At 51.6% G+C, this 19745-nt stretch overlaps 1 protein-coding gene across 10 annotated transcripts in view; it reads right to left on the minus strand.

Moving 5' to 3' along the window:
• PFKFB3 (6-phosphofructo-2-kinase/fructose-2,6-biphosphatase 3) overlaps positions 1-16572 on the minus strand; it is an 84609-nt gene extending 68037 nt beyond the window's left edge. For 4 of the 10 annotated variants that reach the window (XM_070601197.1, XM_070601199.1, XM_070601186.1 and 1 more), the window contains exon 1: positions 16275-16564. In XM_070601197.1, the coding sequence (XP_070457298.1) occupies positions 16275-16290 (16 nt within the window). In that variant the 5' untranslated portion in view covers positions 16291-16564. Of the gene's footprint in view, positions 1-15369; positions 15645-16274 lie in introns of those variants that run through there. The other 6 variants (XM_070601191.1, XM_070601187.1, XM_070601185.1 and 3 more) reach the window with 5 other exon arrangements.
• Between the last annotated feature and the right edge of the window lie 3173 nt (positions 16573-19745).

Here is a 19745-nt window from a genome sequence, read left to right on the forward strand (position 1 = left end):
AGTAGGGCGCAAACGCATCCGAGGAGAGAGCCGACGAGACACAGCAGAGCTGGGAAAGTGAGGGGTGTGCGCAAGGAAAAGCAGGTGAAACTGGGAGGAATTGCAAAGAATTATAAAACTTAATGTTTCACGAGCGAAAACAGAATGGGAGGATGTGAGGGAAAAAGCCTTCAGAAGGCAAACTTTTCCTCAGGAAGAGAGCATCTTTCCTCTAGATCAGAGAGACAACACAATCTCTCATTTGCAAAGGAGAAACTCAGCTACAGCAAGGGGGTTTGGGAGCTAAACTTACATTCCATTAATGACAACTCACAGAAATGCATGTTTTTACCAACCAGAGACAAGAACAAATAGAATGTTCTGGGCTTAATAACCGCAAACCAGAAACAAGCCAATGGCCACCAACAGAAAGGTCAAATGGTAGTCTATTCTCATCATGGAATACTGTACAGCAATGAGCATGAACTAAATACTTCCGCACACAACAACATGGAAAAATCTCACAGTCAGAACATTCAGTGAAAGACGCTGCATGCAAAAAATACATAATGTATAATTCCATCTATGTGAGGTTCAAGAACAAATAATATTTGTAAGGAGAGAAGTCAGAATAGTGGCTACTGGTGGGAAGATTTTTGAATGGCAAGGGCACCCAGGAGCCTTCTGGGGTTCTGGAAACATTCTCTAGCTTGATCTGGGTGGTGGTCACATGGATGCAGACGTATGTAAAAACTGATTGAGATGTGTAAGCTTACTCTCTATATGTTAGAACCTCAGCTTGAAAAAATGTAAAATGTAAGCCAATAAAAAAAGAGAGACTTGGGTTGTGCTGGGAGCCTCATTCTTGAAATCACTGAAGATGTAAGATGCAATGACCCCAGATTAGGGTAGAGAGAAGCCAGTTTATATATGGAGTAGGAGACTGGCCTGTCATGGTCTGTTCCAGTCGGCATCTACGCACGCTCTTCCCAGAGCTCAGTCTGACACACGCTTTGTAGAGGGCATGAGGAAGACCTATTAATTAAAACTAATTTTTTCAAGATTTTCATGCTAGCCATTGAGATAACTAAACACACTCTGTGTATCACCAATCAAACTTAAGAATCACTACTCTACCCTTTTGGGGGCTAAAAATCAAATTCGTATTTAAGAAACCAATCATAACAGCATGAGAGATGACAGAGAATCTCTAGAATCATAGAACGTAAATGCGGGAAGAGAGAAGCCAGTCAACGCTTTCATTTTATAGACGGGAGAATGAAGGTCCAGAGAGGTGAAGTGACTCGGGGGGCACGCAGCAAGCAGAGACGTCACAGGACCAGAACACAGGTCTCTCCTGCCTGCCCAACACGCTCTCTCATGCTCTCTGAGGTCCCCATGCTGCTTCTGGGGCAGCTCCAGGTCAAGGACCACCGTCACCCCTGCCCCAAGGGTGGCCCCCATGGAAGAAGGACAAGGACGTGACCAGCCAGGCAGAAGTCGAGATGGAGCCTGGAACCCAGGTCCCAGCCTCAGCCGTTCCTCCTGGTCATCCATCACCTTGACAAGGTCTCTAAAATCTGTATCTTTCTGCTCCTAGAGTAAGTGGAGACAGAAGCCTTCCTTCTCGAAGGCTGAGAAATGGGCCGCTATGGAGGACGATGAATTCTTTTTGTTTGTTTTCTGGAACAGCTTTCTTGAGATATAACTCACCCATTTAAAACTACATAATTCAATGTTGTTTAATATATCCACAGACTTGTGCAAACATCACAATTTTAGAACGTTTCCATCACCCCCAAAAGAACCCCTTGGCTGTCACGCCCCCATTTCCCTCCTCCTTCAACCTCTAGGCAATGACAAATCTACTTTCTGTCTCCGTAGATTTGCCTTTTCTGGACATTAAATATAAATGAAATCATACAATCTTTTGTGGCTAGCTTTTTCACTCAGCATGTTTTCCAGGCTCATCTGTGTGGTAGCATATTTCATTCCTTTTTATTGCTGTGACATTTCATTCTAAGGATACACCACATCTGATTGACCCACCAGTTGATGGCCATTGGGTTGTTTCTACGTTGGGGGTATTGTGAGCAAAGCTGCTATGAAAAGTCACATCTATCTTTCTGTGTGGACGTGTTTCCATTTCTCCTGGGTATATACCTAGGAGTGGAAGTGCTGGGTCAAGCAGCCAACGAATCCTTTGTATAAAGAGTGCCCTTGCCTGCACCCTTGGAAATGGGGTGAGGAGAGCCGAGAAGACAGTGATGGAAAGGGGAGGGTTCTTAGCTTGATGGACAGGGAAGGCCTCTCTGAGGAGGTGAGAATGCAGCTAATGCTTTGCAGGAAGCAGCCGTGCGAAGCTTTGAGGGAGGAACATTCCAGGCAGGGTGAACGGTACTTGCAAAGACCCCGTGCCATGAGCCAGGCACACTGGAGGACAGAGGACGGGGCAAAAGGACCTGGGGCCCAGGGCAAGGTAAAGAGGCTGGAGAGGTGACCACGCACCTCTCATTTCTGCTTTAACTTCTCACTTGGCCATAATTTCAGACTTACAGAAAAATTTCAAGTAGCACCAAGATTTTCCATGTATCCTCCACCCAGAGTCACCAAGGGTTAACATTTTGCCACATTTGCTTTATCGTTTTCTCTGTCTATGTTATTACATTTTTAAAATATATATTTTATATATGCAAAATAGTACAGAGTATTTTTTAAATTTTTAAAAAATATTCATACATATTCTTTTTTTATGAACTGTGAGGGTAAAATTTGCCCCAATTTCTCCTTCATACTTCGATGTGGATTACCTAAAAGCAAAGATGCTCTCCTACACACATGACCACAGTATGACCGTCAAAAGCAGGAAATGCACTCGAATGGGATACAGACTCCAAGTGGATTTTGCCGACCGTCACGGTCACGTGCAGGTTCCCGCCCAGGATCACAGAGTGCATCCACAGCCCCCTCTCTAATCTGGGTCTCTACCTTCAAGGACCTAATACTTAACGTACCTACTACCTGAAACGGACTCTCCCAATGATTTCATTTCTCTGTTAAAACTTAAATATAATTGGTAACAATTGAAACAAGAATTTAAAATTTAAACACATGATTTCACGTTCTATTTTGATGAAGAGCGACATTCAGTCTTGGGTTTACGGTACTCTTCTTGCTACGTATTCATTTCATTAAGAAAACAATCACTTAGTGGTTAAGTTCATGTACTCCCCTGGGGTTCGCAGGTTCGGATCCCAGGCGGGGATCTAGCAATGCTCATCAAGCCATGCTGTGGAGGCATCCCATGTAAAATAGGGAAAGCTTGGCACAGATGTTTAGCTCAGCCACAATCTTCCTTGTCAAGCAAAAAGAGGCAACAGATATTAGCTCAGGGCCAATCTTCCTCACAAAAAGAAAAAAAAAGGAAAACAATCACAGGCCAGCCCCAGTGGTCTAGTGGTTAACATCAGCACTCTCCACTTTGGTGCCACGAGTTTGATTCCCAGGCACAGACCTACACTGCTCTGTTAGCAGCCATGCTGTGCTGGTGGCCCACATACTAAAAAACAGAGGAAGACTGGCATGGATGTTAGCTCAGGGCAAATCTTCCTCAGCAAAAAAAAAAAAAAAAAAAAAAACTACTGTAAGGACAAATGGCAATCCAATTGCCTTAAAACTATTTTATAGGGGCTGGTGCTGTGGCTGAGAGTTTAAATTTGCACACTCTGCTTTGGCAGCCCAGAATTTCGCCAGTTCAGATCCTGGGCGTGGACATGGCACCACTCATCAAGCCATGCTGAGGCGGTGTCCCACATAGCACAACCGGAAGGACCTACAACTAGAATATACACCTATGTACTAAGGGGCTTTGGGGAGAAGAAGGAAAAAAAAGAAGGTTGGCAACAGATGTTAGCTCAGCTGCCAATCTTAAAAAAAAAAAACTATTTTATAAACCATGAATGCTTCCAGCTTTGGAACCCACGATCTCTTTAACAAGCAGGAGGGAAATGCTGCTTCATTCCTTCCTGGTTTTTGGACCTCAGGTGTAGAGAACTGGGTTAATCATAATCCTTGGTCCATCCCACGCGCTCATCACTGATCCTGGAATGGCCCACTTCTGTATTTGTTTATTCAAATGATAGGATGGACAACCAGGAATCCATCAGCCATTGGGTTTCTGACTCTGTTCCATCCAGCTGTATACCCCCCACCCCCTGCTCCCGCCCCCCTCCAAAGAGAAGTAACCGTTATCCTGAATCTCATACAAGAAATATGGTTTTGTTATATATGTATTCCTTAAAAACATATTGTTTCGTTTTAGGTGTTTTCATTGTTCTCATGTTTTGGGATTTTCTTAACAGTCATGGACAACACGGAAGGTAGCTGTCTACTAGAGTCTAGCGTGTTCAGGCTGCAGTATGACATTCCATCATGTAACTATACCCAGAATTCATTCATTCTCCTCCCGTCTGTGTGCCTTGGCTTGTTTCGAGGGCTTTCCTAGGAGACTGCTGCTGGGAATGAACGGCATCTGAACAGAAGTTTCTCCCAGTGACACACCCAGTTCCGGGGTATGTGAATTTCAGCTTCACAAGATAATTCCCAACCGCTTCCAAGGCCCTTGTACGAGTTTCCACGCCCGCCATGATGCATCAGAGACCCTTCTGAGCCACATTCTCTCCAACACTTAAGACTGCCCGACTTCCGTTCTGCCAACCAAATAGGCATAAAATTGTCCCTCCCATCACGGTCTCCATCTGCATTTTCCTGGTCACGGAGGTGGTTACATTTCTTTATTTCCTTATCTTATGTCTACACATTTAAAAGGTTTTACCAGTTATTCGGTTATTTCTAACAGAAGCCAGAGAAAGGAACACAGCCACAGAGAAAAAGGGAGTGTCTCTTTGCCGGGTACTGTCGGTTCTTCTACAGCGTGAATTATGATTTTACTGTCCTGCCGCGTATTACTTATTGTATGCATTCCAAAATGAATTTTTTAAAGTTCTATAAGATTAAGAAATCAATTTGCTATAAAGCAGTAGGGACAACATGACCTTGTGCTTCATTCAAAGGACTTTAAACAAAAAGCCTTTTTGTCATCCACGATTTGCATAAAACAGGATTTCAGCTGGAAGTGGACTCCATTTTTTTGTTCTCCGTTTCTATCTGGGAAGTGATGTAACAACAGTAAACATGATTCATAGTAAAGGGGACGTTAACTGACTCATTTTTATTATAAACGGATGACGTTCAAGGTTTAGATTTTTCACACAGAAACCAGGCAATTTGCGGATTCAGAGCCCTTTACTGTTATTCTGAGACAGGAAATTGATGATAAAATTCTGGTTTGGACTTTCTCACACGTCTGTTGCTTTGAAACGTATCTTCCATAGTTTCAAGTCTGTGGCCCAGGGCCATAAAACTCACTTGAATTCTTCCTTTTGTTGTCCAAACATTAATGAGGCTACCTAGCTGTCATCAAGCCTATGGCACAGGGGTTGGCTGGAAGAGAGGGACCAACCATCCTGGCTTACCTGGGACATTGACCTAAGGAGGTGCCAGGCCTAGCAACTTTCCACGCGGAAACACGGAAATCCTGGGCGAACCAGGTGGCATCGCACTCCCTGTCTGGAGGCTAATTGGGCCAGCTGGTGGCTGGGCTCTTTGCTCAGGAAGCTTTCCTGGAGTGCGGTCCCCCCACCCGCAACAATTGAGCCCTTCACAGTTTAAGGAAACTGAGGGACGGACAGAAATTTCACTGGTAATTGGGTACCACCAACATGGAAACACTGGCAAAGTGGCAAACCCACCAAATGTTTCCCTACCAGCTTGGAAAATACCCGAGCTCTGCTTGTGAAAGCTAGTTTCTTCTTAAAAGAAGCGTCTGTCTGGCAATTGGCCCAGAGCATGATGGATCTTTCTGGAAGGCTGCCTCCTGAGGCCCAGTCCTTTTGAACCATGGACAGAAAAACTGAACCGCCGCTCGGGGACGTCTGCGGCTCCAGTCACCGAGCTCCGCCGACCTCACGGTAACCTCCGCGTCGGCTGGGGTGCAGCTGTTCCAAAACCCGTCCATGCTTTCGGCATCTCCACGCGCCAGCCAGAAGGCAGCTGGAGGAGTCAGCCACGATTGCTCTTTCTCTCATCCACCTCCAATCCATCAACAGGTCCTGTCTCTCTATCTCCTAACTATATTCCGAATGCAACCTCTTACAACCACCTGCCCCTCCACCACTCTGACCTAAACCAGCATCACCCCCCACCAACGGACTCCTACCTCCTCTCCCGGATTCATCCTCGTCACCCTACTATCTCTTCTCAGGAGGGCGGCCACATACTGTATACGTGGTTTATAATATAAAGTTAATTCATGCCACGCCTTCACAAAAACCCGCCACAGCTTCCCATCCTCCTCAGAGGAAGGGGCCAAGGGCTTAGGACAGCCTTGACCTACCGGATGGGCCTTGTAACCTCTGAACCATGTCCCACGCTCATTCTGCTCCAGCCTCCCTGGCCTCCATATGTCCCTCCAACACTGAGCCCACTGAGGCCACAGGGCCTTTGCACCTACACTCCCCCTTACAGACCGCTCTCCTAAGATATTGCAAGGTCCACTCCTCACTTACCTCAGTCTCTACCCAAATGTCACCTCTCAGTGACCATCCTACTTAAAACAGCAGGCCACCTCCTCCCGCACTCTCCCTCCTCTTTCCTGCCTTATTTGTCCCCACCCATTTCTTACACCCATTGGGCACGCTCTGTATTGACTCACTCCTCTGCTCATTGTCTGTCTGCCCCGTCAGAATGCAAGACCCTGAGGGCAGGTGTTCGAGCTGTACCCTCAGCACTTCGGGTCCACGGGGCCTCGAACAGACCTTTGCTGCATGATTGACGGGCGATGGAAGCACAGAAGGAACCTCACGGGCCAGGCAGGTACCAGCAGGCAGAGGGGGCCTCCAGATGTGTTTCTTGCCATTTCTACTTAATTTCCTCAGCTATCGAGTCTATAACCCTCCCTTTCCCAGTGTTCCCCAAATATTTCTTTTGTGAATATCCCCAGAGAAGTGTGGCCCCTGCCGATGGCTGGTTGTTGTGGGGCCTCCATCCATTTATCCAGACTCACTGCCTCCTCCCATGGCTCCCATGGCCTCCTCGGAAAGTCCCCACCGAGAGCTCGGACACCTCCACAGCAGGGCCTGCCAGCAGAAGCCCCGAAGTGGGACCACCCAGATCTTGCCAGAGAGCCTAAATCACACCCAGAACCCTCGCTGCAAGGGAGTCTGGGAAATGTAGTTTTGGGCTTCCCAGCTTCCACAGGACAAGCTGTCGCACTGGAGCAGCCTTCTCAGGATTGTGCTTCCTCCCCATTGGTGGCCTTGAAATCAACTGATCGGAACCAGATCAGAATCTTTTTCACTGAAACGGAACAGACGAGAAAATATCAGCATGTACTCTTTATTCTCAGGATAAGTATCGTGAATGTTTCATGAAAATTTCTGTACAGGCATCAACCCAGAACTATGAATCAGGATTTGTGGAGCATCAGACTTTTTTTAAAAGCTCCCCAGTTAATCCAAATGTGTGCCAGGAATAAGAGCCACGGGGGGGTCTGGTTTCGTTCTTAGACAAATGATGCTTCTGTACCCACTGTTCCAGGCCAGCATGTGGCCGCCCCAACAGTCACGTGGCCACGGTGCTGAGGGCCAGGCCTTCCCTGGAGACTGTGCATCGAAACGCATCTCTCTCATGGCCAGCATCTTCCTCTTTCTCTCCTCCTGCTGGAAGCGCACACGGCCTTGGAGGCACCGCTCTAAGCTGTTCGCCACCCACTCACTGATGAACCCTCACTCTTCCTGAGACTGGGCTTGCCCGCATCCCCACGTCCTGGATTCCTGACTTCGGCAGCCTCAGAGGGAGGGCTTCCTGAACCCGCTTGCTGGGGTTCCGTATGTCAAGCAGACAGTCAGAATGCCAAAGCAGTTCGGCCCTAAGAAAGAAGACAGTTGTTTCCTCAAAACCATCTGCACAGCTCAGCACCTCTCATCACGGGAGGAAAGCCAGGACGAGGGGCTGCCCCTCTGGAGAAGCTGCCGAGGACATGGGGACGCGGGAGGCTCATTTTCTGACAAACCGTGAACACCCAGGCCAGGGGAAGTGTGCTTGCTGAACTGTCCTGTCAGACGCCTTCCGGAGCGACATCTGGAGAGGCTGCCGGAGGACGGAGCGGGACAGCCGCAAGCTTGTCCACGCCTCAGATGTCCCCTGCCTGGCCCCTGACCAGGGCTTTGGACATCCCCGAGGCCAGGCCCCCTTGCTCAGTCTCTGGACCCAAGATGCGGCCAGGAGCCGTACGTGCCATTTGGGGCCACCCTTCCCTGAGTCCCCCTTACTGTTGTCCCCCACTGTCCCAATTACCGGGAGGAAATTGTGGAACTATGCCTCTGCAGGCCAGGAAAGGATGAGCAACTTCTGTATCCTGCTTTAGAACACTTAGAAAACATTTAGAAAATGTTTTCTGCATTTCCCAAGTTGCTTACAACTGAAGAGACATGGAGAACTCCAGGGCCTCCAAGTTGTGAAATAAGTTAATTAAATCTCTTCCCCTTGCCCCCCCCTTTCCTGGTGCTCCGCATGGGAGGACCTGCTCCTAGTGGTTTCTTTAGACTCTGGGGAGACTAGCAAAGAGTTCTTGGCCCTGGGGCTCCCTGAAAGACCCGCGGACTCCTGATTGTGATGGCCTGACATCAGAGACAGAAAGTTCTAGACTGGCTTAATAGGGCAGAAAGAGATAACGTGCATCCACGGAAGCTGGACTCCAACACCCACTTCCTTTTGGCACCAATTTCCGCCCTGAAGTCGAAGCCGAAGGAGCACAGGGACCGGAGAAGCCAGGGCCGTCTGAAAACTGGGCCTCTCGCCGGGAGACGCTGGGAGGGACCAGGCCAGGGTGCACGAGACAAACTCTTCGGAGGACAAAGACTCAGAGGGACTCCCTTCTTCCTCCTGCTGCCAGCTCAGCCAAGAAGCCTGGGAGGGTGGAGACGCGGTGTATGTGTGACACTGATTCCCTCTGAGTTGGAGGGAATCTCAGTTCACCTCCTTCTTTTACAGATGGGTAAACTGAGGCCAAGTGCTCTTCAGCGGCTTCCTTGAGATCCCCGAGCCAGTTACTGACACAAGTGGACCTGTCACAACCTGGTCTCTGGGCTCCCAGACCAGTGTTTCTCCCCAGGGCCACGGCACTTGGTACACATTCAATTCCTAACGAGGGGCGCGCCCCACACTCCTCAGATGCTCCAGACAGCTGCCCTGTCCCCACTTCTACCGCCCGGGGGACCTGCTGGAGCCACTCTCAGAAGTGTCCCGACAAACGATTCGAAATGCTTAGAGACTAACCGAGCTGTGAACACGGCCACATTCCTGCCGAAGGAGTGGTGTCCCGTGTACAGTCACCTGGGAGCCATTGTGGGGGGGTCGGCAGATGTTATAAAAGGGTGGGGCTCCCTCCCTCCTCCTTCCCCTCCCCTCCTCCTCCACTGCCTGGGCCTCTCCGCTGCCCTTCTGTTTCTCCTGTGACCTTGTGACTTCTTTCCTGAGTTCTGGTTACCCAGCTTTCATCTAAATACAACACTGGGAGGGGCAGGAAGACTGGCCTTCCTCGGGCCCCCAAGGGCCTGCTCCCCGCACCTCCAGGGGTCGGCTGCAGATATGGAGCAAACAGAAAGGCCACCAAGGTGTGTGCTGTGTGCTGGGACACAGACGAAGATACACGCCCTGCCCTCGGGGAAAGTCCTAGCAGCCTGTGAGATTAAGGGAGAGAATGACAATTCCCCTCAGGGGATAAGGAATGTGACGGATGCTTGAGCACTTCCAACAGCTACAGTTTCTGAGCCCTTCCGAGCACCTGGTGTTTTCAGCTCTCTCCAGGTGGAAAGCCACCTGCAGGAGAGCCCCGGTCTGAACCAACCAAAACGCAGACTGCGCGCACGCTCACAGCACCAGCTGTGGTTGCTATTCTTGTTTAGAACTTGATATTCCCCACAAGTACCAAAATGGTGCCATCGTAAGAATCAGGAATGCGTCTGCCTTGCTTACATTTATGAGCTGGTGTTGTCTTTATTTTAAATGACTTGTGGGGGGATGACCACAAGTTTTCAGTGACCGGCATTTCTGATGGTCTTAATTTGGCTCTGCAAATACCCATTCCAGAAGAAACTAGAGTTTTTGACAAATTAACCAAGCACAAGAACTTGTGAAGCACTTGCTGCCACGTGGCCCTGTGAAAGTATGAGACGGACCCTCCCCCAGAGAGCTGACAAAGGAACATCCAGGGCGCATCCGAGGACAAGGACGTTGGAAGCTCTGGTTATGGGACAGGACATACGTGCAAGGCCCCAACTGCACAGAGTGGATGGGAAAGGGGGCGGAGAGGATTGGAACTCGAGCAGGGCCCTGAGGAATGACCAGAAGCATGCACATACACGCGTGCATGCGTGTGTGTGTGTGTGCGCGTGCGTGTGCGTGTGCGGGCAGTAGCGTGAAGGGTGGTAGGTCCTTGGAAGGTGTGGCCGGGTGCGAGGAGAGGGGAGGATGCACGAGGGGAGCAGCAGGAGCAAGAGCACGTGGTGGCCCTAGGCTGGCCACTACTGGACGCTGAGGAACACACCTGACCCCAGCAGAGAACGCGCTTTAAGGAGTCATGGGAAATGTCAGAAGAGTGCAGCTCAGTGATCAGAGGCCCACAAAGACACAGCCAGCAGAAGATTTGCACAATACACCAGAGAGGGGAAGCCCGGAGACAGCAGGGCCCTGATGGGAAACTGAGCTGGCTCAGCCAGGCCAGCAGGTGCTTCCCAGAGCCCACGTCCCTCGGTCCCCCTCCTCGGGGAGTGTGCTGCAGTCACGGCAAGGGCAGAGCCCTGAAAAGGCCAAGGAGCCACCTTCTCATCCAGAAAGCTGCTAGGCCCCAAGAGAGGAGAGACAGCCCCAGAACAAAGACCCAGAGCAGAGGGTACTGCCCAGCACAGCAGAGGAGCTCAGGAAATGAACAAAAGAACCGGGACCCGGCCCAGCTCCTCCTGGAGAGGGTCTCAGGATCTGCTCTTTGCCCTCCCGCTGGGGAGAGAAGAGGAGAAGAGGTCCCGGGTTTGTGGTCCACAAATGCCGACCTATCTCCGACTGAGGGCCTGTGGCAGGCAGCGGACCTACAGGAATTCCGTAGGTGCTGCGCCCCTTGCCATGGCATAACTTGTTTTTCCCTCATGCTCCCTGCATCCCTGGACCTTCTGTGCCCAGCAGGGGACTGTGCAGCTGTGGCCCAACATCTGGCAGGCTTGTCTACGCCATGACAGCCGGCCCAGGTTACAAGATCAACACCTGAAAGCAGTGCCCTTGGGGCCACCCAGAGAGAGGCTGCAGGACCCCAGCTGTTTCCACATGCTTCTGCTTCTGGATGAGTCAAACATCTAAGTGTGCCTCTCTACTTGTTTCTGCTGTAAAAGACGATGCTGATTCATAATGGCAGGTATCAGACCACATGGTTTCTGCCTGATATACATCATATCATATGATACATATCATACATGATATCATATCGTGCATATCATAACATACATCATATCATATCATACATATCATAGCATGTATCACATCATATCATACATATACATCATATCACATCATACATTATACTTCATACCATACATCATATATCATACTTCACATCATGCATCATATATCATACCGCATATCATATATCACATATCATACATCATATCACATCATGCATATCATATCATATAACATGCATCGTATCACATCTACACATCATATCATAGACATATCACATCAGACATCATGTATCATACCTCATATCGTGCATCATATCTCATACCTCATATTATATATCACATATTATACATATCATGCATATCATATCACACTTATCATATAACATGCACCACATCGCATTGTACATATCATATCCTATATCATACCATACATCATATATCATATCACATCATATCATATGACACATCATATCGTACATATATCATATGACACGTCCTATCATATATATCCTGCCCCATCATCGTGGTCCGTGCTGGAAAGGCGCAACACAGAGGTCTAGGTCCCAGCTCTGTTAGGCACGCAATGTGCTGAAGGAACTTAGTTACGTAACCTAAGCTTCACTTCCTTTATCTTTACAACGGAAATAATAATACCACACACTTCAGAGGGGAGTTGTGAGGAGAGAGGAACCCGTGTAAGCACTCAGCACAGCACCCAGGACTTGGAAGGTGCTCACCAAGTGTTACTTTGGTTTCTTACTGTTATCTACTGTTAGAACCTCCGCCGGCTCCTCCTCCTGTCCCTTGTGAATACTTGAGTCAGCACTGTCTGAAGACATTTTTATAGGCATCTCCACCCAAAAGGAACCTCGAGAATTTAGTCTCCGAGCAGAGCCACACCTAAATCACCTGAAAAATCGCCATCCCTCCTATTTTTAAAGGTTTCCAGGGAAGAAGTGCGTCAGCCTCCCTCTTAGCTGGTTTCCGGATTTAATTCCCGGGTCATGACCTTCCTCCAGGGATCTACCCTGAGTTTTTCCTGCCCCTTCTGTTCTCACGAATTTCCTGTGTGTTCGTTTCCTTCTTATCAAACCAATCTCCAAACCTCCTCTCCACACCTCCTTCTCCAGCAGCTTGGCCGAAGTTCCCCACCCCAGCACCATCCTCCTGCACCAGCCAAGAAGAGCTGTGAATGCGAGCCTCGAGCCTCGAGCCCTGCCGGCAGGAAGGTCACTGCCAACTGCTGCAGGGCCAGCCTCGGCCGCCTCCATTCACTGCCCTCATGCAAACCGCTTTCTGCCTGACACCGTCACAGCGCTGTGGACCGTGCTGGAGAGAGAGCAGGGAGGAACTGCCCAGTCTCTCTCTTATTCACCTGGCACCTCTTGCATGCCTGGTGCAGAGCAAGCACTCAATCTAGAGAATGAACGAAGGAAACAGTGAATGAGTGAGTGAGTGAATGAGGAGGCTGCACTCACTAAAGCCGCCCTAATCCAATTTGGTGGACATCGATTCTGCTCCTCTCAAAGCTGAGGCACAGGGCCAGGACCTAAGACCCCGTGCTGGTTATCTTCTCACCCATCCACGCTCCACGAAAGGCAAATGCACCCAGCTCTGCGGCTCAGTGGGCCGGCCTGCATGGACATCAGCTGCTCCTGGCCTTCCGGCGGCCGATGCCATGAGGTCAGAGGGCGGGAGGCGTGTGAGCGCCGGTGGTGATGTGATGCTCCCAGTTTGCTCTCTGAGGGGCTATAAGCAGCTGGCATCCTCGAGGAAGGAGCAGCTCCCATCAGGCCGCAGGCTCCAGGGACCACTCGGTCCCTCCATCTTTCAGGCCTGGGGTGGTAACGCACCATCCCTTGTGGTTTTCCTACACCTGACCCAAACCTTCCTAAGTTTCCCTTCATTAAACTCTTCGCAACTTGCCCAACAGGAGTGAGCAAGCCAAGCGCTTCCTGCCAGGCCCCCAACTGAGCTGCTCCCAAAGTCTTACTTGTCGAGACACAGAAACTCAGCATAGGAAGGGCACTGGCAGTCAATTAACCTTCCAGAAGGCTAGAAGGCAGTCCTCCATCTGGCTTCTCTTCGTTTTGGGAGGAGAACAGCAAAGTCTTTCCATTTCCTATTTATTTTATTACCTTTTTGAATAGTTAATACATTCAGATGGTTCAAAATTCAAAAAAATATAAAAGCATATATACACTGGCGTCTCCACCATCTAACAGTTCCAGAGATGGGGCACCGGGCTCCCCTCACCTCCAGGCAGCTGCAGATGAGGTCTCATCACGCTGCTGAGCAAAGCCGGTCTCCGTGGCATTTCCACTTGTGTTTACTTCTAACAGGAGATCACAAGTCAGTAAAGTGGGAAGTTCTGCCTTTGCCTCAAAGCCCGCCAGAGTCCCTGCCCCTTCTGACACCGAAGCTTCTGGAAAACCCAACAACGACTGTTGCTCACACCTTGGGACCTTGGAGAATCAGCACCCACAGAACAGAGGGACGGTACTTCCCTCTCCAGGCAGCAGTGTTCTCTTCAGATTAAAAAAAAAAAGGCCTCACACAGTTGGCAGTGTGTAAATGTTCTGTCCTAATAGTACATAATAGTACACTTATCTATGCTGTCATAAAGTGAAATTTCCACATACAAAAAATCATTTAACAGCCCAGTTATTGAATCCTTTTTCCTTCTTCTTCTTCTCCCCAAAGACCCCCAGTACATAGTTGTATATTCTAGATGTGGGTCCTTCTAGTTCTGCTATGTGGGATGCTGCCTCAGCATGGCTTGATGAGCGGTGCCAGGTCCACACCCAGGATCCAAACAGGCGAAACCCTGGGCCACCAAAGCAAGCACGTGAATGTAACCACTGGGCCACGGGCCAGCCCCTAATCCTTGCTGCATAAGGCTCCCCTGAGTGCTGTGACAAGCAAACGGATGTCTCTGCCTTCTAGGAGTTTGAGCCAGAGACCACAAAGACACAAGTGGGCAGCGGAAGTGATAAACTCAGCAGATCGATGACTGTTCGCGGCAGTTAAACGAGGTGGGGTATCACTCGGAGAGACCCTCCAGAGACGAGGTGGCCACGTTATATGTGGAATAATGGAGACCCTGAGGACAGTGACCTGGGACTAAACAGGACCGAGGACCCACAGAACTTAGCCCTGTTCTTAGCTGTCACCTTCCTCTCATCATCCCCAACAGGACAGGGATTGCCAACCACCCCCTCACAACCAGGAGCTCATAATCGCATCTTAGCAACCTCTGTTCAAGGGACAAAGGCCAACAGGACGTCACTGGCAACCCCACAGCATCAACCTGACAATCAATGTGAATTATGAGAGAAGGGGAGGGGCGGACAGAAAGGTGGGTGGAGGGGGTGGAGGGGGTGGGAGGAAAGCTCCCAGCATGGCCGCAGGGCCCAGGGCCCCGGCAGTCTAGCCTTCCTCTTAGTTAGTTTTCACTCGTTCACTGTACCCAGCGGCAGTGGGGAAGCCTTGGGTCGAGACTGACATGGGTCACCAGAGCCCAAGCCTCTCCCAACACAAATACAAAAAGCGGAGGAGTCAGACAGCGCTGACTGGAAAGTAAAACTGCGGCCCCCTCTATCCTAGGGTCCCTCCCAGCTGAGGGTGCCGGAGGGTCCCAGCCCAGCTCTACAGTGCCTTGGGAGCGGCAGGGTCTCCATCGCCCTGCCCCTAAAATAGGGCCAAATACAACCGGCTACCCCCTTTCCCGGCAGGGGAACACGAGCATCTGGGACTTTCTGGCAGGCCTCGCGCACCCACCACCTCACCCACCACCCCATGCAGAGAAAGCCCCAGGAACCTAAATGCGAGTCGTCTTCGCCCCGGGAAGGGCCTGCAGGGGGCCAGGCACACGGAGGAAGGTCTTGCCAGGGGGCTCCTTTCTAGGCCGGGCCCATCTCCCCTCACGTAGTCGGCACACAGTCATCCCTATCCTGGCGCTCACGTTGTCAATGAAGACACGAGGCTCTGGGTGCTTAAATGACTATCCAACGGTCAGAAGGTAGAAAGGGCCGCAAACAGGGCTCGCACTCAGATCTGCCTGCCACCAGCCTGCCCCCGCACCCCGAGTCTCTCTCCTAGACGCAGATGCAATCAGAGTGCGCAGCGGGGATCCAACAGAGCTGCGCCACCGGACAACCCCAAATCGCCAGTCCGCCGGGCCCACCCCGCTTCCCCAGCATCTGGGAACTTGAGGGCAGCGCGATCGGGGGATTAGTTCAAAGTGCCGCTCGGAGCGCCGCCCCCGCTACCCCGCGGGGCGCACCGGCTCGGGCACGTGGCGTCGGCCCCGAGCGGCCGGAGGGGCGGCGCGGGCGCAAGGGCGGTAGGGGGAAGTGCGAGATCGGAGGGGGCGATGCGGGATCAGTGGGGCAACGGCGGCCGCAGGGGCAGGGCTGGCCCGGAGGGGCGGTGCGGGGCCGCAGAGACCACGCGGGGCTGGAGGGGGAAACGCAGAGCTGGGGGCGGAGGCCCGAGGGGCCAGGCGGGGCGGGATAGAGTTCGGCGCCCAGGGGGGCGATGATGCGGGGCAGAACAGGGGGATAGCTCGGGGCTCCGGGGACGGGGCGGGCCCGACAGGACCACGCGGCGCCGGTCCCGGCCACCGCCAGCCCCGCGCGGCCGCATCCGCAGGCGCGCGGGCTCCGCACCTGGCGCGCGCAGGTCCCCGGCCCGCACCGCGCTGGCCCCGGGGGGACCGCCTACCTCTCCTGAAGGGCATCGCGGAGGAGCGCTCGCGGCGGGGCCGGCCCAGGACACCGCGACCAGGCGACGTCCGAGTGCCAGCCCCGGGACTCCGGGGCGCCTGCGGGCGCGGGCCCGGCGAGGGGGGTGGGGGGGAGGGACATATTTGGGCAAAGGCAGGGCGCGTCACGGGCGGAGGGAGGAACCGCGGAGCGGCGGGAAGCGCAGGGGCAGGGCGGGCCCGCGCGGCCACCGCTTAACTCGTGCGCTGCCGGCCGGCCCGGGCGCGGGCCCGCTCCCCGCCAGCGCCCGGGGGTCTGGGGGGCGGAGCCCGGCACTCCAGTGGCCCCCGAAGGGACAGAAGCCCCCCCGCCCCCCGCTCAGGAAGAAGATCAGCTCACTCAGCTCCTTCGGGCGTGCGGGGACATCACCCCTGGAAGGATTCAGGGGACTTCATCCCATTTTTATCCTTATGTCCTCCTGGCACACGGGACAGGCACAGGGGACTGCTCACATGGCTGGTTGGTTTGAATTGAAATTAAATGAGGGCTGGAGGGAGTGAAAACCCTCCCCCCCCACCCTCCCCCACCCCACCAAAGTGTGTCCCTAAGCTTCCCGGCTACCCTCATTCAAAACCCTCCCTACTCCCTCTGGTCCTGCCCGCTTCCTTTTTCTCCACAGACTTACTACCTGTGATGAACTTTCTATTTTTCTCTTTTGTTCACTGCTGTTTCTCTGGAGCCTAGAAGAGTACCTCACACACAGCTCAATAAATGTGTCAAATAATAATAATAGCGGGACTTAAGGACTTGTGACCTGAGAAATGGGGAGGAGACCCTGCCATTGCCATTGCCGCCACTTTGCCTCGGGGAGGCCGGCCCCTGAGAAAGTGCTTTATTATCGGGTGGGCTCAGAGGTCTCCAAGGCAGGTCATCTTTCCTGTCAGGTCGGAGTTCGTGCCTGTGGAAGTGCTCTTTTTCTATTGCAATTTGAAGAAAAGATGTTAGGAACAGTCTCCTGATGTAATATTTAAAGCGCACACGCAAGTAGCAATTGGCTCACTTTCTAAGTGGTGAACAAACGATCCAGGTGAGCTGAAAAGTTGGAGCCAGGGGTTTTTTTCTTAATCAGAATCAGCGGCTTAGCCTGCTGTCTTTTTCTTTCTTTTTTTTTTTTTTTTTTTACTGATAATTTTTTTGTTTTGCTTTGTTTTGGAGGAAGATTAGCCCTCAGCTAACTACTGCCAGTCCTCCTCTTTTTGCTGAGGAAGCCTGGCTCTGAGCTAACATCCGTGCCCATCTTCCTCTAGTTTATACGTGGGACGCCTACCACAGCATGGCTGCCAAGCAGTGCCATGTCCGCACCCGGAATCCGAACCAGCGAACCCCGGGCCGCCGAGAAGCGGAACGTGCGAACTTAACCGCTGCGCCACCGGGCCGGCCCCTAGCCTGCTGTCTTTTATGGGTAAAAGTCCAAACTCCTTACCCCTTTCAAACAAAGAGGATGCTAAGGAGAGGGAAGTAATCACTTGGATCAAATATTGTCAGAGGGCTTGGGAACACTGCCCTGGTAGAGCCTTCTGGAAAGACCCTGTTGCAGGGGCCTGGCCGAAGGTGGGGATCGTGTGCCATGGCCTTGTGAGCGTGGGTGTCCCTCTGTGAGAGGAGTGGGAAGTGGGGGACGTTGGCAGAGTCCCAGATTCAGTGCTGTGAGCGACCGTCAGCTCCCTGTGCCCTTTTCCCTGCCGAAACCATGATGCCCGGTTGCCGTGCACTTTGCTCCGTGGACTTGGTGGCCACGGAAGGCATATTTTATCTCAGGCCAGATAAAGTGCACAGGACTGCACGTCTCAGACTTGCCTGGCTGTGGGTCATAGCGAAACCACAGGACATGCACTATGAGGTGGATGGGCCTTTATTCCTTCTAGCTGTCGCCTTCACTGCCCTGTGGACTCTTGTGGCTGATTGTGACACAGTAAGAAATATATATTTGGTCTTTGTCCCCAGTTCCTGGCACACAGCTCTTAAAACCCTTGGAATCTTGGGGGTGATAAGAGTGTCTTTCGTATGCTAATGAGATGCCTGTTGGCTGGGGGACCCTGGATGGGATGGGGGCTGGTGGCCAGAAAGACCAAGGCTGGATGAGAGGGTTGGAACGTTCAGCCCCACCCCCACCTCCGGGGCTGGAGCTTGAGTTCTCTCACCAAGGGCCAATAATTTAATCAATCGTGGCTCCATAATGAATCCTCGGTGAAAGTCCCTAAATGGTGGTGTTTGGAGAGCTTCCCGCTTGGTGAACAAAGACTTGGAGGTGCTGGGAGGGTGGTGCGCTCAGGGAGGGCGTGGAAGCTCCGTGTGCCTCTACGCTCTTGCCTTGCCCTCTGTGTCTCCTCACTTGGCTGTTTCTGAGTTGGACTCCCTGTAATAACCTGGCAATAGCACATAAAGCATTTCTCTCAGTTCCGTGAACCTTTCCAGCCGATGCTCGAACCTGAAAGAGAGGGGGGTGTGGGAACCCCTTTCTTTGTAGCCAGGTTGGACAGGTTGGGTACCCTGGGCACCTGATACCTGGGACTAGCATCTGAAGTGGGGACAATCTTGTGGGACTGAGGCCTTACCCTGTGGGATCTGCGCTCACTCTGGGTAGGTACTGTCAGAACTGAATTGAATTGCAGGACACCCAGGGGGTGTTGGGAGAGCTAGAGAACTGGTTGTTGGTGTGGAAAACCCACACATTGGTATCAGAAGGGTTGTGAGTAAAAACAGCTCAGACTCATGCAGCCTGATGGCCCCACTTTGAATATAATCGTGTGCAGGAAAAAGCACGTGGGCCTCGTTACTGTCGTCTCCGCTCTGTGTTCAGATGTTTGTGGTGGTGGTTTAATAACCCTGGGAACATTTGTTCTTTCATTACCTATCAGTCAGCCAACAAGGATTGATGTCAAGGTTGAATAACTCGAAGAGTGTTTCTTCTTGTCCTTTGCAGAAGGGAGGAAACAGCAAGTTTCTGGGCAAGTTCTCACAAGAGCTAAGAGTGGCGTGGACAACTGGATTTGCCGAAGCATGAACTCATGGCAGCCAGTGCCGCATCGGGAACCTGCTGGGGTAGTGGGACCTGGCCCTCTGGTTGTCAGACGTGGAGGAAAGATTTGAAGCAATTTTAAATTGAGAATATATTCCTGGGCCCTGTCAACAATATAGTGTGAGTCAGAGAACCAAGTAATTTCATCATTATTCACCAAACTCAATTGCAACTGCTGACATTTCTGTTCTCCGTCTAATGGACTATTGATTTCACGCTGCTCCTCTCCCGAGGAGCTCTTACCACATCAGCGTGGTGTTTTTAAAGTCTCACCTAATTGCTAGAATCATGAGGAAACAGCAAGCGGTGCCTGGCCAGGCTCAAGTCTTCCTCCACGCCCCCGTTTATCATCATTTTAGAACGGTCACCATCAATAGCATAGTCTGGTCCTCTGAGGTCCCGAGGACAGAG

This window comes from Equus przewalskii, chromosome 30, assembly GCF_037783145.1.
Source record: "Equus przewalskii isolate Varuska chromosome 30, EquPr2, whole genome shotgun sequence".
NCBI lineage: Eukaryota > Metazoa > Chordata > Mammalia > Perissodactyla > Equidae > Equus > Equus przewalskii.